Genomic DNA, 20,935 nt, shown 5'->3' with positions numbered 1-20,935 from the left:
GGCGACTGCCTTCCTACTCTCATATAGACGCCGGAGACGATCATTGTGCTGTTGTACAAATAGCATGAGTAGGAGTGAGCATTTGAAGGCCAGATAAATTCACTAATGACTCATTGGATTGAAAGATAATATGAGGACTCGCAGTTCACTTACGACTCGTCATCCACAAAATTCAATAGCGACTCTCGTGAATGTCTCGGTCACCTTCCGAATACTGTCCACAGTCGCAAACTCTCTCGCTGCATGTGCGCCTTCCCCCTGTGCACCGAACAGCACGACCGGCATGCCCTTCTCCGCCAGCAACGCGCTATCTGCCCAGTAGGTAGCGCCAGCGACCGTCGGCGCATGTTCCAAGACGCTTTCCGCATGCTGTGAGAACATCTTCACGAATGGATTCTCCCGGTCCACTTCATACGGTGGTCGGGCATCTCCAACACGCAGCAAGTAGCGGAAATCCGGCACACGGTGAGAGACTTCGTCGAGTACTGCACGCAGCTGGGTTTCGACTAACGTCGGGGTCTCTCCAGGAACAGTGCGTCGCTCGACTGATACCGTACACAAAGCCGGATACGAGGATGCCTCTTCCCCTCCGCGAATCAAGCCTGCATGCACCGTACCCGTGCCCAGCACAGGATGCTCCGCATGTGCTCCTTTGAGCAACGTGTCGCCATACGCCTCTAATGCGACAAGAAAATGCCCAGCCTTTACGATCGCATCGACACAAAGATCAGGCCGCGAGCCGTGGCCTGCCTTCCCGATAATATCCACTTCAAACCATACGAAGCCCTTGTGCGACAGCATCAGCTCCAAATTGGTAGGCTCGCTTACGACGGCGGCGTCTGCACGCCAGCCCGCAGCAAGTACTTCTTGAGTGCCGAGGCTCAAATTCTCTTCGTCTGCTACGAGGGTAAGGATGATGTCACCTCTCGGTCTCGACGCGCGGGCGCGGTGTGCAGCGACAAGGGACGCGGCGATGCCTGCTTTCATATCAAATGTTCCCCGCCCGTGCACTGCGTCATCGACAAGCGAGCCACTGAGCGGATCCCCGTCATAGCCTGCGAGGGTGACGGTGTCGATGTGCCCGTTGAACATAAGTGACTTCCCGCCACCGCTTCCGCGTGCAACACCGACGACACTAGGGCGACCAAGGTGCGCCTCCAGGCGATATGCATCGAAGTCGTGATGCGCGAGCCATGCAAGGAGATAGTCTACAATTTCAGTTTCGCCTGCTCCACCACTAAGGTCGGGGTTCGAAGAGTCGATCCGGGTGAGTATCTGTGTCAGCTCTACAGGGTCTGATGTCGTGCTATCAAAGGGTGCCGTGTACTGGCGAGGTCCTTCGGTAGCGAGCAGCACGACCACGGACTCGGGTTTAATGAGGTCTTTCTGACTCGCGAGTTGACGTAGCGCCGCAAGTGGAGCGGCACCACATGGCCCAACACCTATGCCTACTGCATGGAGGTCTTGTACTGCTCGGTGAGCCTCTATGTCTGGGATTGATATCGCGATGTCAACCCCCTCGCTGAGCAGCGGCCACGCTATGGACGACACGGTTCCGCAGTTCAGGCCTGCCATGATCGTCGGGCTCGTAAACACGCTAGGAGGCGTAGATGACGGAGAGGTGCATGTCGACAAGCTCTTCCGCAGACAGGCAGCGGTATCTGGCTCAACCGTGATTACAGTGGTTGCGCGACCCTGATGCTTATAGTGCGCAACGACGGCCTGCGCGAGCGAGCCAACGCCGACCGGTACGATTACCACGTCCGCAAATTTACCTCTTGTCAAGGAGGCGACCTGTTCATCCACCTCAGCCAGCACCGTCGAGTACCCATCGACAATCCACTGTTTCATACAAGCTATGAATACTTTGGGCCTGCAGGCATAAATGGACACACCTTGGGCACGTCTTCGTATCCTGCGAAAGCCGTATCCTGTATGAGAATTCCTCCAGTCAGCGCGTTTGCCGCTAAGCTCGCTGTCTTCACCGCCGCATCGTAGTCTCCGTCTGTCTTGACAACACGCGCGCCCTCCCCGGCGATGAAGTCACAGATCGTGCTGTCTAGTGCTGCCGGTACATAGATCTCACAACCGACGCCGAGTAGCTTAGCCATACGTGCAAGTGCTCTGCCATGGTTCCCATCGGTTGCAGCGAAGAAGGTAATGTGTGCATCGCGCGCACGAGAAGCGAGAAGCTCAATGGACATGTCCGGATCATATGGGAGCTGGACTTCACGCGCCACAGCCTTGCATGCCGCCCAGGATGCTCCTAAGATCTTGAATGCGGGAAGCCCGAAACGCTCTGCTTCATTCTTTAACAAGACTTTATCGCACCCGAGTTGTGCTGCATCAAGAGAGTGTAGCACAGTAGGGCTGTATCCTGGGAGGTTGCGGTGGAAACTGGCCAAGTTGACATCCGGAATAGAGGCTTCAGGTGCTGTGTACGAGCTTGAACGCTTTCGGCGGTAAAATGCTGGCATGCCTCTCCGGCAGAACGGTGCGTAGGAAGGTGAAGTTCCTGCCAATGTCACTGATCACCAATGAGCTGAAACACTGAACATGTTCTGCCAATCGGGATCCTGTTACCTTACTTGCAAGGTATACCACCCTCGACGTCGAGTTGCAGGTAGAATTCGAAATACTGCTTATGCCCTCACGGCAATCTTAAGATAGGTTACATACCTTCTAAGTTTAGATAGAAAATATTGCGATGGTAAACCAACCTCACCTTCGAAATGATGTTCAGCCTTCAGCTAGGCCAGAATAATTTCCATATATAACATATCAGACTTGGACTTAGCCGAGCTGTGGGTGACCCGAGTGACCCGATGCTCAGTACCTGCGGGTGCAGCTCAACTGCCACCGCTACAGAAAGACGATGTCTTGAAATCGCTTGTATTACTGGTCAAAGGCTGGAGTCCACAATCAAACTGTAAACGGGAAAATTAAAAGAGCATAATATATATGCTGTACACAAGTTGTTACAATGCAATGTGACGGTATAGGTCCAGATATCTGCAGGAAAAACAAGAACAACGGCCGCGGTAGGACCCATGAAACATATATCCTACGGTAACATCAGAACAAGGACCATGAAAGCGAGTACGAATGAGAAGAAACAAGGCCGAAGGTAAGAAACAAGGCCGAAGGTAAGAAAGGCCTAATACTACTGCTAGTAGTGTTGACCCACCGCCTGCGACGAACATGAGTACTAACTTATATTTAAGCAGACGTGGCTACACGGACCTTGATTTCCTTCGCATAGTGTTCCGCAATCCGCTTACGCTGTATCTTCTGGGCGGCGGTCACGAGTCCGCTCTCGGGCGTCCACTCTTCGGCGGTAAGGACGACCGCCTCGAGGAGCTCCATCGTCTTGAAGCCGTTCTTCTTGCCAAGCGCATTGCACTGAGTTAGGAAAAACTCGCGCACCTTGTCGGTTTGACAGAGTTCGGCTAAAGAGGTGTTGGAGGGGACACCGAAATCATTGGTCTGCAGCGCGTGCTGCAGATGCTGTTCGTGTGGTATGATAATGGCCATTGGTTGCTTCGCAGCTGGAGTCGCGAGTACGCAGATATTGGACACAAGGTTACACGACTTGTAAACGGACTCGAGACGCTCAAGCGCGATGTACTGCAAAGACTATGTGTTAGGCATATCGCCAAGCCATCCACAACGAGACCTACCTCTCCACCTTGCAGCTTGATCAAATTCTTGATGCTAGGATAGTCGTTAGGGAGTCAGGAGCGGTCGATGAAACCTAAGCAACTGACCGGTCAACCAAGGATAATGTGCCATCCTCATTCCACTGGCCAACGTCGCCTGTCCTAAACCAGCCGTCCTTCGTGAAGATGTTCTCATCATTGTTGAGATCATCGCGCTTGTAGTACCCCCTAATCAAAGAAGGGCCGCGAATGCACACTTCCCCCTGTGGTGGTTTGTTCGTCGCGAAGTATCCAGATTCAGGGACGTCCCGAAGTTTGACCTCAACCGACGGCATCGGCAGGCCAACTGAACCCAGTCGCCCAAACTCGGGCGGCAGCACCGCACACATACCGCAACTCTCGGTCAGACCATAACCTGGGATGATATGAAATTCGCCGAACGCATGTATTGCAATGGATTAAACTTACCCATGAGGATTCGGACGAGAGCGACAGACAGGAACTCCTGAGTCTCCATACTAAGCGCAGCACCGCCGCAAAGCGCCAGACGCAGTCTGCCACCCGTTGCATTCTTGACCGTCTGTAGTACGGTGCTCTCTGCAATCTCGCTGAGTACGGGAATGCCTGCTTTTTTGACACTGTAAGCACCCGCGAAAACACTTTTCCGCAGGCTACCACTCGTCTTGATCTTTGCTTCAATCCCCTTCCGAATCATTTCCCACACGGCGGGGACACCGACCATGATCGACGGCCGGAACGCACGGATGTCGCCGAGGCAATGGCGTACCGAGGTGTCCATGAGCGTCTTCACACGCGCGTATCCGAACGTCATGCCGACGAAGAACAAGGAGAGCTCGACGACATACTCGAGCACGTGTGACAGCGGAAGGTATGCCAGGTACGTGTCGTCCGCCTTGAACCGGTGAATCAGTAGCGTGTACACCGAGCCGACGGACGCGACGAGGTTCCTGTGAGAGATCACCGCCCCCTTCGGCGCACCTGTCGTTCCGCTTGTGTACATGATGCACGCCACGTCCTCCGCCGACGGCTGCCTGCCCTTGAGCACTTCCTCCGACACGCTCCGTCCGTGATCCCGCACCTCGTCCAGCGTGAGCACCTGGATACCTTCGCGTGCGTTCCTGACCTTCTCGAGCAATGCTGGCTTCGGCTCCCCGTCATAGATGACCAACCTCAAAGAAGGCACGTTCCCAGCGACGTTGGCCACCACCGGGAGCAGGTCCGCGTTCGTGAAAATCACACCGCACTCGGGCTCATTAAGCGCGTGCTGCAGGCCAGATTCGCCCAGAGTCTCGTACGCGGTTGCGATACGCACCGAAATCGCGCTGCAAGCGTAAGAGACGAGCTGCCAGTTTGGGCTGGGGATAATGAGTCAGCCAATAAACCAGTGGGAGAGGAAGCGAGTAGGGTCAATGGATGAGAACGCGAGTAGGGTCAGTGGATGAGAACGGAATGGGAAAGAGCATGAGTGGGTCAGGAGGCGAAGGAACGAACGAACAAGTTAGTGAGAACCCCTACCCGCAGAGCCACTGCCACGTACCTGGTGGCGGCGTAGACGTTGACTACATCCGACTTCTCCACTCCGAGCTCGATGAGACCACCGGCGATCTGAAGAGCAGCCTCCTTGACCTGTATGAAGTTCAAGTACTTGTAGTCGCTCAGCTGGAAGTACTTCCAGATCTTCTTCTCCGTCACCTCCTTTCCGCCCACAAACTTCCTGACCTCCTTCTCCTCCTCATGGACGTCAATAATCTCTCGGTATCCAAAGGCATTCTTGACCCCATGCGTTCGAGCGGCATAACAAAGGACGTCGTGCACGGTGTCGATGCCCTCCCAGGGTTGAGTGAGGAGCTTGTCCTTGCATTTCGTAAGACGATGAATCCGAGTCTCTCCCTGGACATCCTCTGGACCAACTTCGACGGATCCAACCTTGCCAAAGAGCTTCTGGCCCGCTGCGGTTACCGTCATGGTGGTTGGGGAAAGGGAGAGTTGCTGGCAGGCCGAATCCGCCCCAGTAATAACCGGCGGCACGTTGAATCTCCGATCAAGCCGGGCTCCAGCCGTGTTTGAGCGGAGATCAAACAAGTAGCCATACATTGCGTAAGATCCGAGTCACGATCCGCCTGCATTAATATTCCAAAGCTTCACCATCGCGTGGGTTTAAAAACTTTTAATGCGCAGTACGTAAGGTTGAAACGGTGAAACGGATGAGATTAGCTGACTACGCCAACTACGTGGCTCAGGTACAAAAAGGCACCTCGTCAGCTACGGTTAAAGTATGTATGGTAAAAGTAAAAGGTTGGGCTCAGCCAGACATTGGAGGGATTATGGCTGAGCCCAACCTTACAACTCAGAAATGTACAGTGTATGATTTGTTGCGCGAGTGAAATATGAAAATGTCTCTTTACGTAAGCCAGCGCGCCACCAGATTGGGCTCTCAAGATCAAGAGAATTCACGTAGCGGCAAAGAATGAATATTTACTGTTCTTCAGAAGAGAGGCGGCACAGTGCTCCTTTGTTGACAGCAAGAGCGATGAGGGTAGGCGAGATCGCTCGGGTCACCCTATTCCACCAACCAGGGGTGCAGGCTGCACAAGGCGCATTCCACCTTTTTTCCTGGGAAAAAATCTGGGGAAAACGACAAAGTAAGTCTCCGGGAAATATCCGGGAAAAACTGTGAGAAAACAATAGTGTAAATCCTGGGGAAAAACCGTGACCCAGAAAAAGCAACAGATTTCTCGGAGAGAAAACCTTTGTTTCCAAATCGGGATTTCTGCAACATCAGGAAAAGTCAACTCTTGGCTCCCTTATTGCCTTGATTAAGGAGGTCTGCTTCCCTATTTGGCCAATTAAGGTGAATAAGGAATAATAATAATGAGGATCTCCTTAAAATCTCCTTAATCAAGGGAATAATCTGGGTAAGCAAGAGTTGACTTTTGCTGATGAAGAGGCACAGGAAGCATTACCACTTTTATCCATTGGAAATAACCTGGCAAAAAGCATGGAAATCAATAATATATTTTCAGAGGAAAAACTTCGAGAAAAAGTGAGAAAAGAACAAAACATTCTCACGGTTTTTCCCTTGGAAATAAGTTGCCTACCATATCAGGCAACTGGACATGCCAGGACATGCCAAAACCCGGACAAAACTACCATATTTGGCGACCAACTTATTTCCAGTGGAAAAACTGCGGAAATGCTTTGTTCTTTTACACATTTTTTCCTCATGTTTTTCCCGCAGTATAACTTTATTGATTTCCACACATTTTTCCAAGTTATTTCCTCGAGAGAAAAGGGGTTATGTGTCCTGTGAGCTATGCGGAAATCCCGATTTGGAAACAAAGGTTTTCTCCGAGAAATCTGTTGCTTTTTCTGGGTCACGGTTTTTCCCCAGGATTTACACTATTGTTTTCTCACAGTTTTTCCCGGATATTTCCCGGAGACTTACTTTGTCGTTTTCCCCAGGTTTTTCCCCAGGAAAAAAGGTGGAATGCGCCTTGTGCTGCGTCACAAAGAAATCTCCATTCGCCTGCAAATGAGTCCTGAAACCAACCCTGGATTATATAGGCACGTTAATTACTTTCTGAAACTCCTGCAGTCTAATATTAGCACAAGTGATATAAAGAAACAAATACCGATCCTTGGCAATGCGCAAGTTGATTCGCATCATATTACTTACTCATGATCAACGAGCAGGCGTACCTAGTGACCGGAAGTTGGTATCTCATGTGCAATACCCGACAGGTGTTTCACACGATGATGTGCTCCCTACCACTGTATGCTGACCGCAGTTTAAGTCCAAGTGCGATGGGCTACGAACGGCAGGCGCAGCAACACACCAACGCGATACTGTATTCCGAATGGAAAAGCAGGGTGCACAGACCGAACAATGCGTCGACCTCGCTCCGGATCCACCGCCTGGTGTCACCCGTCCTACTTTGGCCAGTCATTTGGTCGTTCAGGCGGTTCCAATACTAATTGTCTAGATCGTGTTTCTCACCTGTGCACAGCGGCTGATACACATACATCGGCGAACTAGCGCGTCTTCTGTTTGAATTCGGTAGCGGATGAAGGAGAGATTTCGGGTACTAACCGTCTCTATAAGACTGTCAGGCTCCTGATAGTGAGCGCTCACCGATGAAGACTGTATATTTGAAATCGAGAGAGGGGGTTCTGGGACCACCGCAGAATGCGCACGGAAACCCAGCCGAGTAGCATGTACGAGGAGTTAGATATACATGCAGCAATACTTAATCTTGACTCACCGTGTTAGGTACTACCTCCCAGGTTCATTCACGCTAGTCTCGAAATATACATGTCTGATACAGTGAGGGCACTAATCAAAGACAACACCACACTTGAAGCTTTCAAGAGCTCGCAGTGGATGCCTTCCCGTAGCCGTTTAGAAACGTTTTAAACTAAATTTCGTCTCTAAATCTGGCCGGCACGTCGGCAAATTGATCTCCGCATACCGTGAGAGCAAAGTGAGCTCTTTCTAAACCTTATATCTGGAACGGGGGGTCGACCCCCCCTTCCAGATTCTAAACGTCTCTCTAAACGATGATTTCGATCTCCGCCCACTCGCAATGCCCATCTTTGCCTATATTTGGTGCTGCATATTGCTTACATCATGCTGCCGCTCGTCCTCCGACCCTCTAGAACTTGGTTTGATCATCATCATGTTGCGACGCTACGGTTCACAAATCCTGCTGTTCCGACACAGTGGGGTGTTTCGCAGTCCGCTTTGTGATTTAGAAGTGCTCCAAATCCTACGGGAAGGCATCCAGTCTCAGGCTAATTCCAAGCAGCAGTTACAGGAAGCGTCACAGTCACCTGATGAACGCCACATCGTGACACAGTGAATCTTCGGTTTGTCTTTGCCATTCACCTCTCAAATCCACAACTCCGTTCCAATGGTACGGGAAACCGTCAGGAATAAACCTACCGTAAAATCTGTTGCAGCTTCTGCCATCCCGGAGCCGTCTTCCAAAGTTAAGTCCAATGTATCCGAGAGCCGAGAAGCAGCACAACCTTCTAGCAGCAAGACCGCCGACAATGAAGCACGCATGTACTCCCATTTTATGTCTCTAGGTGCTCCCGAGGTGGGCGAGCAGGAATTTGGACGGTTGTGCAGGGGCCCTCTTGCGGATGCACTATTGTTCGCCGCCGAACATGTCAAAGGAAGAAGCGAAACAGCATCCGCCAGAGTAGCCATTCAGAGGTGAGTGTGATGATGCCTAGTTGACCTAACTCATAACAAGAGAATGTCCATAGTATGCGTGAAACTGGGAAGAACAAGCATGTTGATACAGCCGAGTCGTCATATCTGAGGGCAAGGCATGCGAATGCACGTACCGTCTGTGCGAAGAATGACTACGAATCTATGCAGGCCACTTTAAACGATTTTTCTAAGTCGGTGGCAAAGCTGGGTGAGATTGGTTTTATTTGCGGCTCGTATCTATCGTAAATATCTGGTGTTCCAGAGAATGAGGTCTATCACTTGCAAAAGGCGCTGGAAAACAAACGCATGACCATCTTTCTACTGAAAATCTTGAAAAGGAAGGAGAATATGCACAGTGCTAGGTTTGCTGAGTTAATCAGACTACTAGAAGATCTCAGGTAAGCACACAGGCATCCGCATGCAAACGACGGTCTCCGATCCTACCCAGGGAAAATGCTCCACCGAAGTCAGGATTCGAAAAGGTATGCACCGAGTGTCGAAGTATGTCCCTAGGTGAACTTTTGCTACTATAGCTAGATGCCGAATCGAATGATTCACCGCCTTATAAGCCATCCCCGTCGTTTTCATTAGGCACGCGCGTGGAGCCCACTCGTGATGTCCTTGCGGTGAGCCTCAAGCATTATGCAGCATCGCCGGGCAAAGCTGAACGTTTTAGGCCCTCCGAGCCCATCACGTCCAATTGTCACGCTTCTCCAAGTATTCTGCCAACAGTGCCTCAACTGGGACGGCTGAGACTCGACTTCTGAAGACCCTTGCGAGCGCCATGAAATTGCCGGAAGATAATGTGCAGGTCATCGCAGGATAGTACGTTTCACGTCTCAGTCTACAGTGTTTGTGCCAATTGGCCACGTAGTACGAAGTGCTTGAAGCTGGCTAAGATACGAGCTAGAGAGAACCTCCAGTATCAATCCCCTCTCGACCCAAAGTCGACGAGCGAGGCGGATGATATAAATCTGGATGCCGTTCTGAAGAGAGTTGTACGTTCTCGCCGAGCAAATCCATCCACCACCTGATTTTTTAATCCATAGATCCACAAGGAAAACAATGTGCAACACCTCTCGGATTCCGCGGTCGCTCTTCAATGGTCATGCGGGCGCGCCGTACAATCGGTTCGTATTCGAGCTTCCCACTTGTTGCATTGTTGTCTTGTCACTCATTGAGAATGCATTACAGATATCTGCGTTCGTCGAGACGACGATACCGGAGCTACGCGAATCCCTCAGGGAAGAGGCGAGTGTTACTGAGGGCTACGTCGATGCTCTACGCCTGTCTGTCGTGAACAGAGCGGAAACTTCAACAATGACTTATGGCAGTGCCGATACAGGCAGTCCATATCAGCATGAGGGCAAGGTAAGGCACATGAAACGTCAGCGGTAGAGGTTATTGACGATCTACAGGCGTGGCATCGAACTCTGGAAGAGGTGCAGACAGCCATTGAAGAGAGTAAGGACCTCTGTGGCCATTGCCAGCACGTGCTGACCAGTGAACCTGCATTCAGCGTACGCGAGAGAGCAATTCTTGCGCCGCGCTACCCTTCTCGACAGCAGCAACGCACACCAGCATGAGCACAGAGAATTGATCGGTATGATCTTTCTCTGCATCCTTCCGCTCTACCGACACTGAGTACGTATACAGCCACACACATGGAACTTCAAGCCAAGGCGGACGAGCGCATCGGGAACCTCCTCGCACGCAAACTCGAGAAAGCGCGGGTGGGCGATGTCCTGACGAGGGATGTAGAGCAATTGGCGACAGAGGTGAAGATCGTGGCCAGCCTGGTTAGCCCGAGTGAGAGAAGTTGAGCAGTGAGGGTGCGTGCTGGTTGACGTCCGCTAAATATGTCCGCGTCCTCAGGTGCAACGTTTACGTTGCCGTGCGTGTTTGCCTTGTGCCGTATCTCGAGTATTCTCCGCTCCTCGCACTTCAAATGCAGGTCAACTGCTAATGAATTGCGCCTGAACGATCCAAACGCACCGTAACGTACATGCAGAAAAACTCTTATCGCGGGGTGGATTCAGAAGAATATACGTCAACGACAAGTAGGTAGTCTCTGACACTAAAGTTCGTGTTATTACTGGTACAAGCTGGTACAAGTACAGATCTAAAGCGGAGGTAAGTGTACAACATGTGATGTATCTTTTCACGTGGGTGCTTCTTATACAATTAAGTCCTCTTACAAGGGTTTCCGCACGGCGTCCGTTAAAACGCGACTAGCAGAAAATATAACAACCAGCGAAGTCCTGCACCAACCGAAGGCGGTCAGCCATCGCGCCCCTGATGAGTAACCAAAGAGCAACTCACATCAGCTGGCTCGTTGAACCGCAAACCTCTATCAAGCTCGCCGACCTCCTGCATCTCCTCCTCGCTGAGGTGTACTTCGACGTTGCGCATGTTATCCTGCATCATACGGACGGTACCGGACTTGGGAATCACCGCGATGCCGCGCTGCGTAGCCCAGCGGAGCACGATCTGCGCGGGCGTGCACGCGTGCGAAGCGGCGAGCGCGGTGATCAGCGGGTGCGTGAACAGAGGTTGCGTGTCGAGCGCCTTCTTCATGTTAAGCTCGCGGAAGCCAAGTGGACCGAACGAGGAATAACCCGTCACGGCGATTCCCAACGAATGCGCGTACTCGACTAGCCGGAATTGCGCGTTGTACGGGTGGATCTCTGCGGTGTGGGTCAGCGACAGGCCAGAAAAAAAAAGGAGAGGGGGCGACGCACCGACTTGGAGGACACTGGGCTTGATGCGCGCATAACTAAGCAGATCCATGAGCAGTCCACTATTCATGTTGGACACGCCGAGGTGCTTGATGTAGCCTTCATCCATAAGCTCTTCGAGTGCCTCCCAGGTCTCACGGATTGGCACGGGATCAAGCCTGACCTCTGCCTTGCCGTCGTAGTACCAGCCTGGTGGGTAGCGGGTCTCGAACGGAACGAACGCAAGAGATATCGCTGCAGAAGAAACGTAAGCTTGAGCGCATGTCAGCTGGGAGCGGGACGAGCGCACGGAAATGCATGTAGTAGATATCGAAGTAGGAGACGCCCCAGTCCTTGAGGGACCGCATGACGGCCTCGCGGACGTGCTCCTTGCGGTGGTATGTGTTCCACAGCTTAGAGACGACCCAGACCTCTTCGCGCTTCACGATGCCCTCATCGATGGCGCGCTTCAGTCCAGCGCCGCACCCCTTTTCGTTGTCATAATCTGTCGTAGTTACGTCAGTTGCGGTACAGGAACAGAGGACAGAGGCATGCAAACCGCAGGCACAATCGAACAGCCGGTAGCCCACTTTCAGACCCTCGTAGACGGCGTCGGAAGCCTTCTGACCATAGTGTTTCCAAGTACCAAACCCGACCTGGGGCATCTCAGCGCCCGTAGGCTGTAATTTGATCGTCGGAGACACAAGCATTGTCGGTTTAGCTGGAGATGAGGACGCTTCGGAGGAATTGAGTGATGGAAAATCGATGGCGGACCGTCGGAACAATATGGGCAGAATTTATAGAGAAAAAAAGCGAGCGTATGCGTCCTGCGGACCTTGCATCCGCAGAGACAGAGGCCAGAATGCGGACCTTCACAAGCGCCATCTGGACGGATCGCCAGAGACCTGAGGAGACCTGGCACGAAGGCGAGCAGAGATGTATGGCCTACGCTGTTGGTCTGGTAGCCTAGTCAGCGAGGCCGTGTGGAGGAGAAGCATCCGCACAATCGAGAATTCGATGGTAGGAGGAATGGCCAAAGCCTAAGACCGGGGTAACGGCCCGGCCACGCGGGTCCAAACCCTAACCTTAACATAATTCCTCCCCACATCGTATCGGACGAGAGTAAGTAACAGCGCGCCGCTCGTCCATCTAAATGAAGTCTGTACGTGGAGTGCATGGAGCATACTCACACCCTCACGGATATGTGTGATATCAAGACTGGTGAGCATTTACCTCGGAAGGTTGAGGCTGATGGTGGCAGCAGATCCGGGGGTCTGCAATGAGGATAAGATCATTGTATACGTCAACTGTGGTTGTTATTTACGGTGGCTTGAGCGAATTGACTGGTGAAGAACTTACCGAAGTCGAAACCACGGAGTGGGTGATAGTTGGTTCATTATGCATGAAGTTACACTTACACCGCTCAGAGTAAGAATGCCGTTTGTGCTGAACTTGTGCGGATCACCGTAGTGGTGAATGTGAATGTGCAACTCAGACCAACATTGCAGTTCTTTCGCTTCGGCATAGAAATGAAGTGTCGTCATATCTCTATGGTGAGACTTGGAGTACATGGGACTGCTCAGTCAGGATTCACACCAAGAAGATGTCTCTCCATCAGATGAAGTTGGACAGAATTCGAAGTAAACTCATCTCCATCCTGAGGCACCACTAGATGAGGACGAATAGTAAGCTATCGGCGCATCACACCAACTTATTAGACTCTGTTCGGGGTGTGCTTGTCGGGCGTACTTGTTAGATGCGGAACAGGTTAGGAAGTACATATATGATATAAAATGTACACCGCGTCAGCCACGTGATGGACGCGTCGCGCGTAAGACCCGAGGCGCGTCATCGCCTACCATATCTTCGGCATGTGAATCCGTGCAATATTGAGCTAGAAGGCTACGTGCAATTGATTGACGCAGATATTAATACTGAGAACTTACAGATAACTGGTATATTCGTCACGAATGTCGAGTTGAAAAAGCTCCCCAGGTACTGTCACTACAATCAAAGTTAGTTATTAAGAAATATAGTGACCAGCTGCGGGACGGCTGACATCATGAGAGGCCACGTACCGGAAGGTCATGCAAATCTTATGTAGATGACCTCGGAAAAAAGCTTGAATACTGCGTGTTTGGCAACAAATAATGAAGGGAGGGATGATGGAAATGCTGCAGACAACTCACTATCCTCAGATTCTCACATAAACGGGGACCCGCGTTTCGGAAGACCACCGACAACGCTCACCCGTGCAGACGCTGAGAGAGACTATTCATCGGCCGAGACCACTCACCGCCATTTGACTGAATGCGCGCAGTCTTCCGTCGGATCAAGGAGGCCCACCTGAGCAGCCTACCACTGCAGCATCGAGTGACGCAGCTCGAGGGTGTGGAGCAGTTTCTGGCAAGACTCAAAGGAGATGCCTTATCTCACAGAGTGTCACCCATCCTGGCTGGACTATCGACTCGTCGCGTTCTTACGGAGCTCCTAAAGTGCAAATTCAGCGGTCGTACGGAACCTACCGCCGGGGTAGTGCGAAGGTACCCGCAGGCTGCGGTGAATTGGGTAAGTGGAAGCTTGTCTGACTAGAATACGCTGCGCCTGAGTAGAAAATTGAGCTTCCATATCCACTTGTGGACTTGTGTACCGTAATCGCAGCGCTCACACATTCCCCCACATACCCCGGCGGGTGTCAGGTACTTACGGATCTCGTGGAGGTGATCTCGGAACGTCGAGACCCAGATCGCGCTCGCGCAGCCAACCAGCAGCTGGAGAATGGAAAATCTCGCCAAGCTCCCGAGAGATCATTCATGCTGTCGGCCGCCAGCCTTGGAATATTCTGCGCGATGTTGGGAGGAACCGGAAGAAAACATTCCCGGACGCAGTGGCGGGTGGTGAGCGCTGGATGGTCGGCCGCCCGGACGTTATCGGCGCCTTCGCCCGAAGCCAATCAGCGTGGAATAAATTCGTAACAGCACCTCGGACGTTGCCGACATACGCCTTGATCCTCTTCCTCTCCTTTCCTCGCCGTCGTCGACGTCCCCGACGATGTTCAACCTGTCCACCAGATCCGCAACGGCCTGGCGGTCGCTTCAGCGGCTGGCCGCAGGCATGGCCACCGTTTCCGAGGGCAACATTGGTGCGACCAAGGTCGCCATGTCTCTCCTCGAGCCCAATGCATACATCAACTACCAGCGCATCGAGGATAACCTCTCTGTTGTCCGCGATAGGTAAGGTTACGTTTCAATATTTGCCCCAGTCTTTTCTCAAACATTCCGGCAGACTCAAGCGACCATTGACGTTGTCGGAAAAGATTGTGTACGGTCACCTTGATGACCCAGTAAATCAGGATCTTGTCCGAGGGACAAGCTATCTGAAGCTCCGCCCTGACGTGCGTACTTCTCATCGCGTTTTTCTCCATTTCCTAACCGTTCTGTGCAGCGAGTTGCGTGCCAGGACGCGACTGCTCAGGTAGTTATCTCCCTTTACTCCTCAAGGCGCTCATAAGTGACGTCACTTAAGATGGCTATTCTCCAATTCATGTCGGCCGGCATGGACACTGCTGCTGTACCCACCACGGTTCACTGCGACCATCTTATCGAGGCTCAGGTTGGCGGTGTCAAAGATTTGGCACGCGCGATCAACACCAACAAGGAGGTCTACGACTTCCTTGCCACAGCTACCGCTAAGGTATAGTCCGGTTTAAGTCTCCTGCGTTTGTGTATTGACAATACTTCGGCACTTTAGTACGGTCTCGGTTTCTGGAAACCCGGCTCTGGTATCATCCATCAAATCATCTTAGAGAACTACGCGTTCCCTGGAGGTCTGATGATCGGTACCGACTCGCACACTCCCAATGCCGGTGGACTTGGTATGGTTGCGTGCGGTGTAGGCGGTGCTGACGCTGTCGACGTTATGGCTGATCTGCCCTGGGAGTTGAAGTGCCCTAATGTCATCGGCGTTAACTTAACTGGTAAAATTAGTGGTTGGACGACACCCAAGGGTACGCATTGTCGTAAAAATTTCTCGATGCTCTTATAAACCCCTTGTGTTTTAGACGTTATCCTTAAGGTTGCCGGTATCTTGACGGTCAAGGGTGGCACTGGCGCTATCGTTGAGTACAAGGGTCCCGGTGTCGAGTCTCTGTCTTGCACCGGTATGGCGACGATCTGCAACATGGGTGCTGAAATTGGCGCGACGACTTCTCTCTTCCCCTTCAACCATCGCATGGCCAGCTACCTGGACGCGACCAAGCGCAGTGACATTGCATCCTACGCTCAGAAGTTCGCGCACAACCTGCGTGCAGACGAGGGTGCAGAGTACGACCAGGTCATTGACATCGTGAGTCTAGTATCCTGCTCATATGGTCACTGCTAAGCGCAGACGCGCATTCAATGTGTAGAACTTGTCCGAGCTCGAGCCCCACATCAATGGTCCTTTCACTCCTGATCTCGCTACGCCCATCTCCAAGTTCAAGAGCGCGGTCGAGAAGAATGGCTGGCCCGCTGAACTCAAGGTTGCGCTGATCGGGTCCTGCACTAACTCGTCGTATGAAGACATGTCCCGTGCCGCTTCGATCGCGCGTGAGGCGGCTTCGCACGGTTTGGAGACGAAGAGCAAGTTCACTGTTACCCCCGGTTCCGAGCAAGTCCGTGCTACTATAGAGCGCGACGGTCAGATTGGTGCATTCGAGGATGTCGGCGGTCTCCTTCTGGCCAACGCCTGCGGTCCTTGCATCGGTCAGTGGGACAGACGTGACGTGAAGAAGGGCGAGGTTAACTCGAGTGCGTTTATCTGAATTCACCCCATCATTGCTTCGTTATTGACACGCACGTTTGTAGTCCTTACCTCGTACAACCGTAACTTCACCGGCCGTAATGACGCGAACCCCGCTACACACGCATTCGTTGCCTCCCCTGACATTGTCACCGCCCTTGCGTTTGCCGGCGACCTCCGCTTCAACCCCCTCACAGACTCCCTAACCGGCTCTGACGGCAAGCCCTTCAAGTTCTCCGACCCCACTGGCAACGAGCTTCCCCCGAAGGGTTACGACCCCGGACAAGACACCTTCCAGCCCCCGCCCTCGGACCGTGTTAGCGTTCAGGTTGCTGTCGACACCGAGAGCGACCGTCTGCAACTGTTGAAGCCTTTCGCACCCTGGGACGGTAAGAACCCTGAAGACCTCCCGATCCTCATCAAGGTTAAGGGCAAATGCAGTAAGTACACGAACGCATTGTTGTGCATGTGAGTCGTGTACTGACGTTCGCCCTCTTTCCAGCCACGGATCACATCTCTGCTGGCGGACCTTGGCTCAAGTACCGTGGACATCTCGAGAACATCTCACGTATGTGATTTCTTCTACGCCATTAATTCCGCCACTTACGTGGGCCGTTATTTGCAGAAAACTGCTTGATCGGCGCTATCAACGCTGAGAATGGCGAGGCTAACAAGGTCAAGAACCAGATCACCGGCGAATACGGCGGCGTTCCGCAGACCGCCGCATACTACCGAGATCATGGCATCAAGTGGGTCGTCATCGGCGATTCCAACTACGGTGAGGGCTCCTCGCGTGAGCACGCTGCGCTCGAGCCCCGCTTCCTCGGCGGTCTTGCTGTCATCACCCGGTCTTTCGCCCGTATCCACGAGACGAACTTGAAGAAGCAGGGCATGCTCGCACTCACGTTCGTCAACGCCGCCGACTACGACAAGGTCCGGCCCACCGATAAGGTTGCCATCCTCGGCTTGGAGAGCTTCGCGCCTGGCAAGAACTTGACCCTCGTTCTTAAACACGAGGACGGCTCCAAGGAGGTGAGGCTCATCGTTGTAGATGTACGGTGAATAGTAGTAGTAATTGACTGCTTTTATTATAGGAAATTGCGCTCGCGCACAGCTTTAACGAGGGTCAGATCGGCTGGTTCAAGGCTGGCTCTGCTCTCAACTTGGTCAGTATCCGTTGACGCTCCCACGTCGTAATCACTGACAATAATTCCATAGATGGCGGCCAAGGCTAAGGGACAATAAACGCATCGCAAGACGCGTTGAAAGAGGAAGATAAAGAGGCGTGAGCCCCGAGGAGGAGCGAGGAGCGGATTACTGTGGTCTCGTGTCGACATGCGCATGCACGAGCCGAGTCTGTCTTGATAACGACGGCGTGCTTGTCTCCTGTCTTTTTGTCTTATTCCTCCGTCATTTCGCTTCGTATCCTATGTAATGAACTAGAATGACGAATGAAAACACGACATTGAATAGCGGCGCGCCGTCTGACGTGCGTTGTGAGCACTTTTATCCTCTGGAATATTTCTTTTCCTTGTGTGGAGAACTTATTAGCGCTGGGGAGGACTGACACGTACTCGTAGTTGCTCCTGTTGCACCTTGACTCTTCATGTTATTCAGGAGTGTCGCCCATCGCGAATACGCTCGTTCATCTGTGTTGCGATAGAGCTGGAGTCGGCCTGTGTGTGTATGCTGCTAGATCCCTCTACTGCGTGAATTATTTCACTGAGCTGATTTAGAAGACGCACGTATTGCAAAATTGACCGAGTCATTCATCGGTTTAGCGGATGCGAGTATCGCAAAAGAAGTTTGTTGGACCTCGAGGTAGCTGTTCAATTTCCGGGTTTTGCTTATAGTTTTAATTAGATACCAGGCCAATCGTCAAGATAGGGCTCAGGAAGGATGTCGGCGGCGATCCGGAAGGTCATTGATAGGTTTCGCGGACGCTCATTTTACGAGCCTGTGCCGTTGCAAGCGATGAATGATGGCTCCCTCAGCGATGAAGGAGACGAGGGGGATAAATACAAGCACCACATCTCCGTCGCAGCACAAGATGTTGACTGCGGCGCTCAGTTGGTCGCGGATTCTGACCACGCATTGGATCCTACCGAAGCTTTTAGAGTAAGAAAGAAGATTGACTGGCACCTTTTGCCGTTAATGTGCAGTACGTGGAGTGTTCTTCCTGGGCCATGAGCCACGGGGATTCAAATGGTGGGATAATATTCTGCCATTAAGAATAGCATCTCACGATCTGGATTCTCGTGTCATTGCATTGTACTGTCGATCACAATGTATACTCACCGTACGTTGCCAGCGTTATATTGGATACAATTCATGGATAAGACAACGCTTGGGAGCGCCGCAATTCTCGGAATACGGTTCGTTCTTCCTTCACGTCTCCGCATCTTAGCCTGTTTATATTCTGCGTTTGCAGAGAGGCTACACATCTGACAACGGATGAGTATGTATGCGGTCTCAAAATAATTGTGGTATTTCACTCACTTTTCCTCTTCGCACCTCCTAGATATAACTGGTACGACCATCGAACCCTGATCAACGCAAGGCCGGTCTCATCTCAGTGTCCACAGGCTCGGGACGATCTTCTACCTCAGTTATCTTCTGTTTGAGTACCCTCAGAATTTGGCACTTCAACGCTTCCCCGTCGGGAAATGGATGAGGTACTTCCTATATTATCATAGAGATGCGCATAACAACTTTTGGTCCTTGCAGTATCAATATCTTCATCTGGGCCATCGCTCTTTGTGGACACGCTGCCTGCACAACTTTTGCTGGACTGTTCGTCGTTCGCTTTGTCCTTGGGATGTGTGAGGGCTCCATCACGGCAGGATTCATGATCGTCAGCTCCATGTTCTATACCCGCAACGAACAAACATTGCGTGTGGGTTATTGGTGTAAGTCTGCATGGTCATACAACTCAGACGCGAAATGACGCGAGGTGCATCAACCATTCAGTCTTGATGAATGGCACTGGTGAGCGCGCTCCATGTCAGCGACGATATTGCGTACGTGACTCCTGGCAGCCCAGATTATATCTGGTTTTATCAGCTTTGGAACACTCCATATCAAGACGCAAGGGTTTGAACCATGGCAATGGTAGCATTCTTCCACTCCTCCGCAGCCATGGTGGTTGATGTATGCGCAGGCTGATGTCCATCACTGGCGTGTTAACACTCGTAACTGCACTTGCATTCTGGTTTGTCGCTTTTGAGGGGGTGAAAGAAGTCGGCTGATTGTTACTGCAGGTTGTACTTCCCAGACTCGCCGACGAACGCCTGGTTTTTGACCAGAGAAGAACGTATTATAGCTGTCAGACGCATTAAAGTATGTGACGAGACATCGAGGAGATGAATTCACTCTGATATTTATCCACGTGCGAAGGAGAACCAGACTGGAGTTGAGAACAAGCAGTTTAAGAGCAAGCAGTATGTCTGATACTCCGTCGCGTAGCACTGAATTTGAATCCATTTGCAGGTTCTACGAGGCGCTGCGTGATCCCAAGACATGGCTCTTTGCACTCTTCTCCGCGGTCAACAACGTTCCTAACAGCCTGACGAACCAGCAGCAGCTAATAGTGTCTTCGTTCGGATTCACGTACCTTCAGACGACGCTGCTCGGATGTGTAGACGGCGTTATTGAGATTGTCACGATCTGGACCGGCGTGCATCTCGCGACACGCCTGCATAATGCTCGTGCATATGTCGGTGCTGTATACTTCATTCCGAACTTGATCGGATGCCTGCTCATCAACGTGCTGCCATGGACCAACAAGCTCGGTCTTCTTTGCGCGCAATGGCTGACAGGTATGTGCACCTGTGTAGATTGTTATCGCAGTTTGCGATTGCGGCGGCTTAAGACTATGGCTGCTGCGGTGTCAGGCGTAGGCACAACAGGATTTGTTTTGTCGTTGTCGTGGCTTTCCAACGTAACCGCTGGACATACGAAACGTGTGACGGTCAATGCCATTATGCTCATCGCGTACTGCGTTGGAAATGCCGCTGGGCCATTCATGTGGCAAGCCAAGTATCGACCTCGGTGCGTTCTCTGTCCCTGCACCTCTGGCAATGGCATATTGAACTCGTCTGTCGCAACAGTAATCATCTACCATGGACAATCATTGGCGTGTGCTATGTGGTCTGCCCGATGCTACTTCTTACCATCCGACACATCCTCTCCGCCGAGAACAAGCGCAGGGACTCGGAGCCCCCGGATGACACATATGATGACGTGTTCGTTGAAATCATAATGCCCGACGGAGAACCTAGACAGCGGAAGGTAGACAAGGTGCGACACCTCCTCTCAGTTGTGCAGAGACGATTGTTCATACGAATGCGTAGGAATTCCTGGATCTGACAGATATTCAGAATCGTGATTTTAGATATGTGCTTTGATCGCATCGGTTGCAAGCATCTTGACTCAGGAAAGTATCCTATTGTAACCGTAGAATCCTTTACACTGATTGTTATTCAGACGACTAGTGACTAATAGGCGAAATGAATATATTCCTATGAGCTTTCGACTGACCG

The 20,935-nt window shown here is 51.9% G+C and overlaps 7 protein-coding genes across 7 annotated transcripts; 4 read left to right on the top strand and 3 right to left on the bottom strand.

Moving 5' to 3' along the window:
• Window positions 1-159: 159 nt before the first annotated feature.
• On the bottom strand, window positions 160-2,477 carry SCP_1000900 (hypothetical protein; the record flags this gene model as incomplete). Its single annotated transcript, XM_027761960.1, has 2 exons — window positions 160-1,842; window positions 1,896-2,477. The coding sequence occupies 2 exons, from the start codon at window positions 2,475-2,477 to the stop codon at window positions 160-162; spliced, it is 2,265 nt and encodes a 754-aa protein (XP_027617761.1).
• A 692-nt stretch (window positions 2,478-3,169) lies between these two features.
• SCP_1000890 (Long-chain-fatty-acid--CoA ligase 2) lies at window positions 3,170-5,645 on the bottom strand (the record flags this gene model as incomplete). Its single annotated transcript, XM_027761959.1, has 6 exons — window positions 3,170-3,190; window positions 3,244-3,627; window positions 3,681-3,714; window positions 3,768-4,074; window positions 4,128-5,035; window positions 5,218-5,645. 6 exons carry the CDS (start codon window positions 5,643-5,645, stop codon window positions 3,170-3,172), a joined length of 2,082 nt encoding a protein of 693 aa, XP_027617760.1.
• Window positions 5,646-8,590: 2,945 nt separating this feature from the next.
• SCP_1000880 (hypothetical protein) lies at window positions 8,591-10,721 on the top strand (the record flags this gene model as incomplete). Its single annotated transcript, XM_027761958.1, has 12 exons — window positions 8,591-8,898; window positions 8,952-9,106; window positions 9,161-9,296; window positions 9,347-9,380; window positions 9,432-9,524; window positions 9,575-9,723; window positions 9,773-9,896; window positions 9,948-10,028; window positions 10,093-10,269; window positions 10,317-10,362; window positions 10,418-10,501; window positions 10,555-10,721. The coding sequence occupies 12 exons, from the start codon at window positions 8,591-8,593 to the stop codon at window positions 10,719-10,721; spliced, it is 1,554 nt and encodes a 517-aa protein (XP_027617759.1).
• Window positions 10,722-11,129: 408 nt separating this feature from the next.
• On the bottom strand, window positions 11,130-12,325 carry SCP_1000870 (Probable NAD(P)H-dependent D-xylose reductase; the record flags this gene model as incomplete). Its single annotated transcript, XM_027761957.1, has 5 exons — window positions 11,130-11,159; window positions 11,221-11,585; window positions 11,640-11,870; window positions 11,926-12,120; window positions 12,175-12,325. The coding sequence occupies 5 exons, from the start codon at window positions 12,323-12,325 to the stop codon at window positions 11,130-11,132; spliced, it is 972 nt and encodes a 323-aa protein (XP_027617758.1).
• Window positions 12,326-14,666: 2,341 nt separating this feature from the next.
• On the top strand, window positions 14,667-17,639 carry SCP_1000860 (Aconitate hydratase, mitochondrial; the record flags this gene model as incomplete). Its single annotated transcript, XM_027761956.1, has 12 exons — window positions 14,667-14,848; window positions 14,901-15,009; window positions 15,060-15,089; window positions 15,141-15,308; window positions 15,366-15,621; window positions 15,676-15,959; window positions 16,021-16,402; window positions 16,460-16,834; window positions 16,897-16,962; window positions 17,020-17,426; window positions 17,489-17,560; window positions 17,613-17,639. The coding sequence occupies 12 exons, from the start codon at window positions 14,667-14,669 to the stop codon at window positions 17,637-17,639; spliced, it is 2,358 nt and encodes a 785-aa protein (XP_027617757.1).
• A 199-nt stretch (window positions 17,640-17,838) lies between these two features.
• On the top strand, window positions 17,839-18,322 carry SCP_1000850 (hypothetical protein; the record flags this gene model as incomplete). Its single annotated transcript, XM_027761955.1, has 4 exons — window positions 17,839-17,883; window positions 17,975-18,078; window positions 18,131-18,198; window positions 18,258-18,322. The coding sequence occupies 4 exons, from the start codon at window positions 17,839-17,841 to the stop codon at window positions 18,320-18,322; spliced, it is 282 nt and encodes a 93-aa protein (XP_027617756.1).
• Window positions 18,323-18,548: 226 nt separating this feature from the next.
• Window positions 18,549-20,800, top strand: SCP_1000840 (Thiamine pathway transporter THI73; the record flags this gene model as incomplete). The annotated part of the gene is made up of 15 exons (XM_027761954.1): window positions 18,549-18,555; window positions 18,706-18,769; window positions 18,826-18,852; window positions 18,916-18,924; window positions 18,980-19,069; window positions 19,122-19,303; window positions 19,365-19,382; window positions 19,433-19,505; window positions 19,555-19,605; window positions 19,655-19,733; window positions 19,791-19,834; window positions 19,884-20,212; window positions 20,288-20,444; window positions 20,504-20,693; window positions 20,747-20,800. 15 exons carry the CDS (start codon window positions 18,549-18,551, stop codon window positions 20,798-20,800), a joined length of 1,374 nt encoding a protein of 457 aa, XP_027617755.1.
• Window positions 20,801-20,935: the final 135 nt, after the last annotated feature.

This window comes from Sparassis crispa (genome assembly GCF_003851025.1).
Source record: "Sparassis crispa DNA, contig_000009F, whole genome shotgun sequence".
Taxonomy (NCBI): Eukaryota; Fungi; Basidiomycota; class Agaricomycetes; order Polyporales; family Sparassidaceae; genus Sparassis; species Sparassis crispa.
Note: the sequence above shows the minus strand (reverse complement) of the source record. Positions and strands in the feature narration are given on the sequence as shown.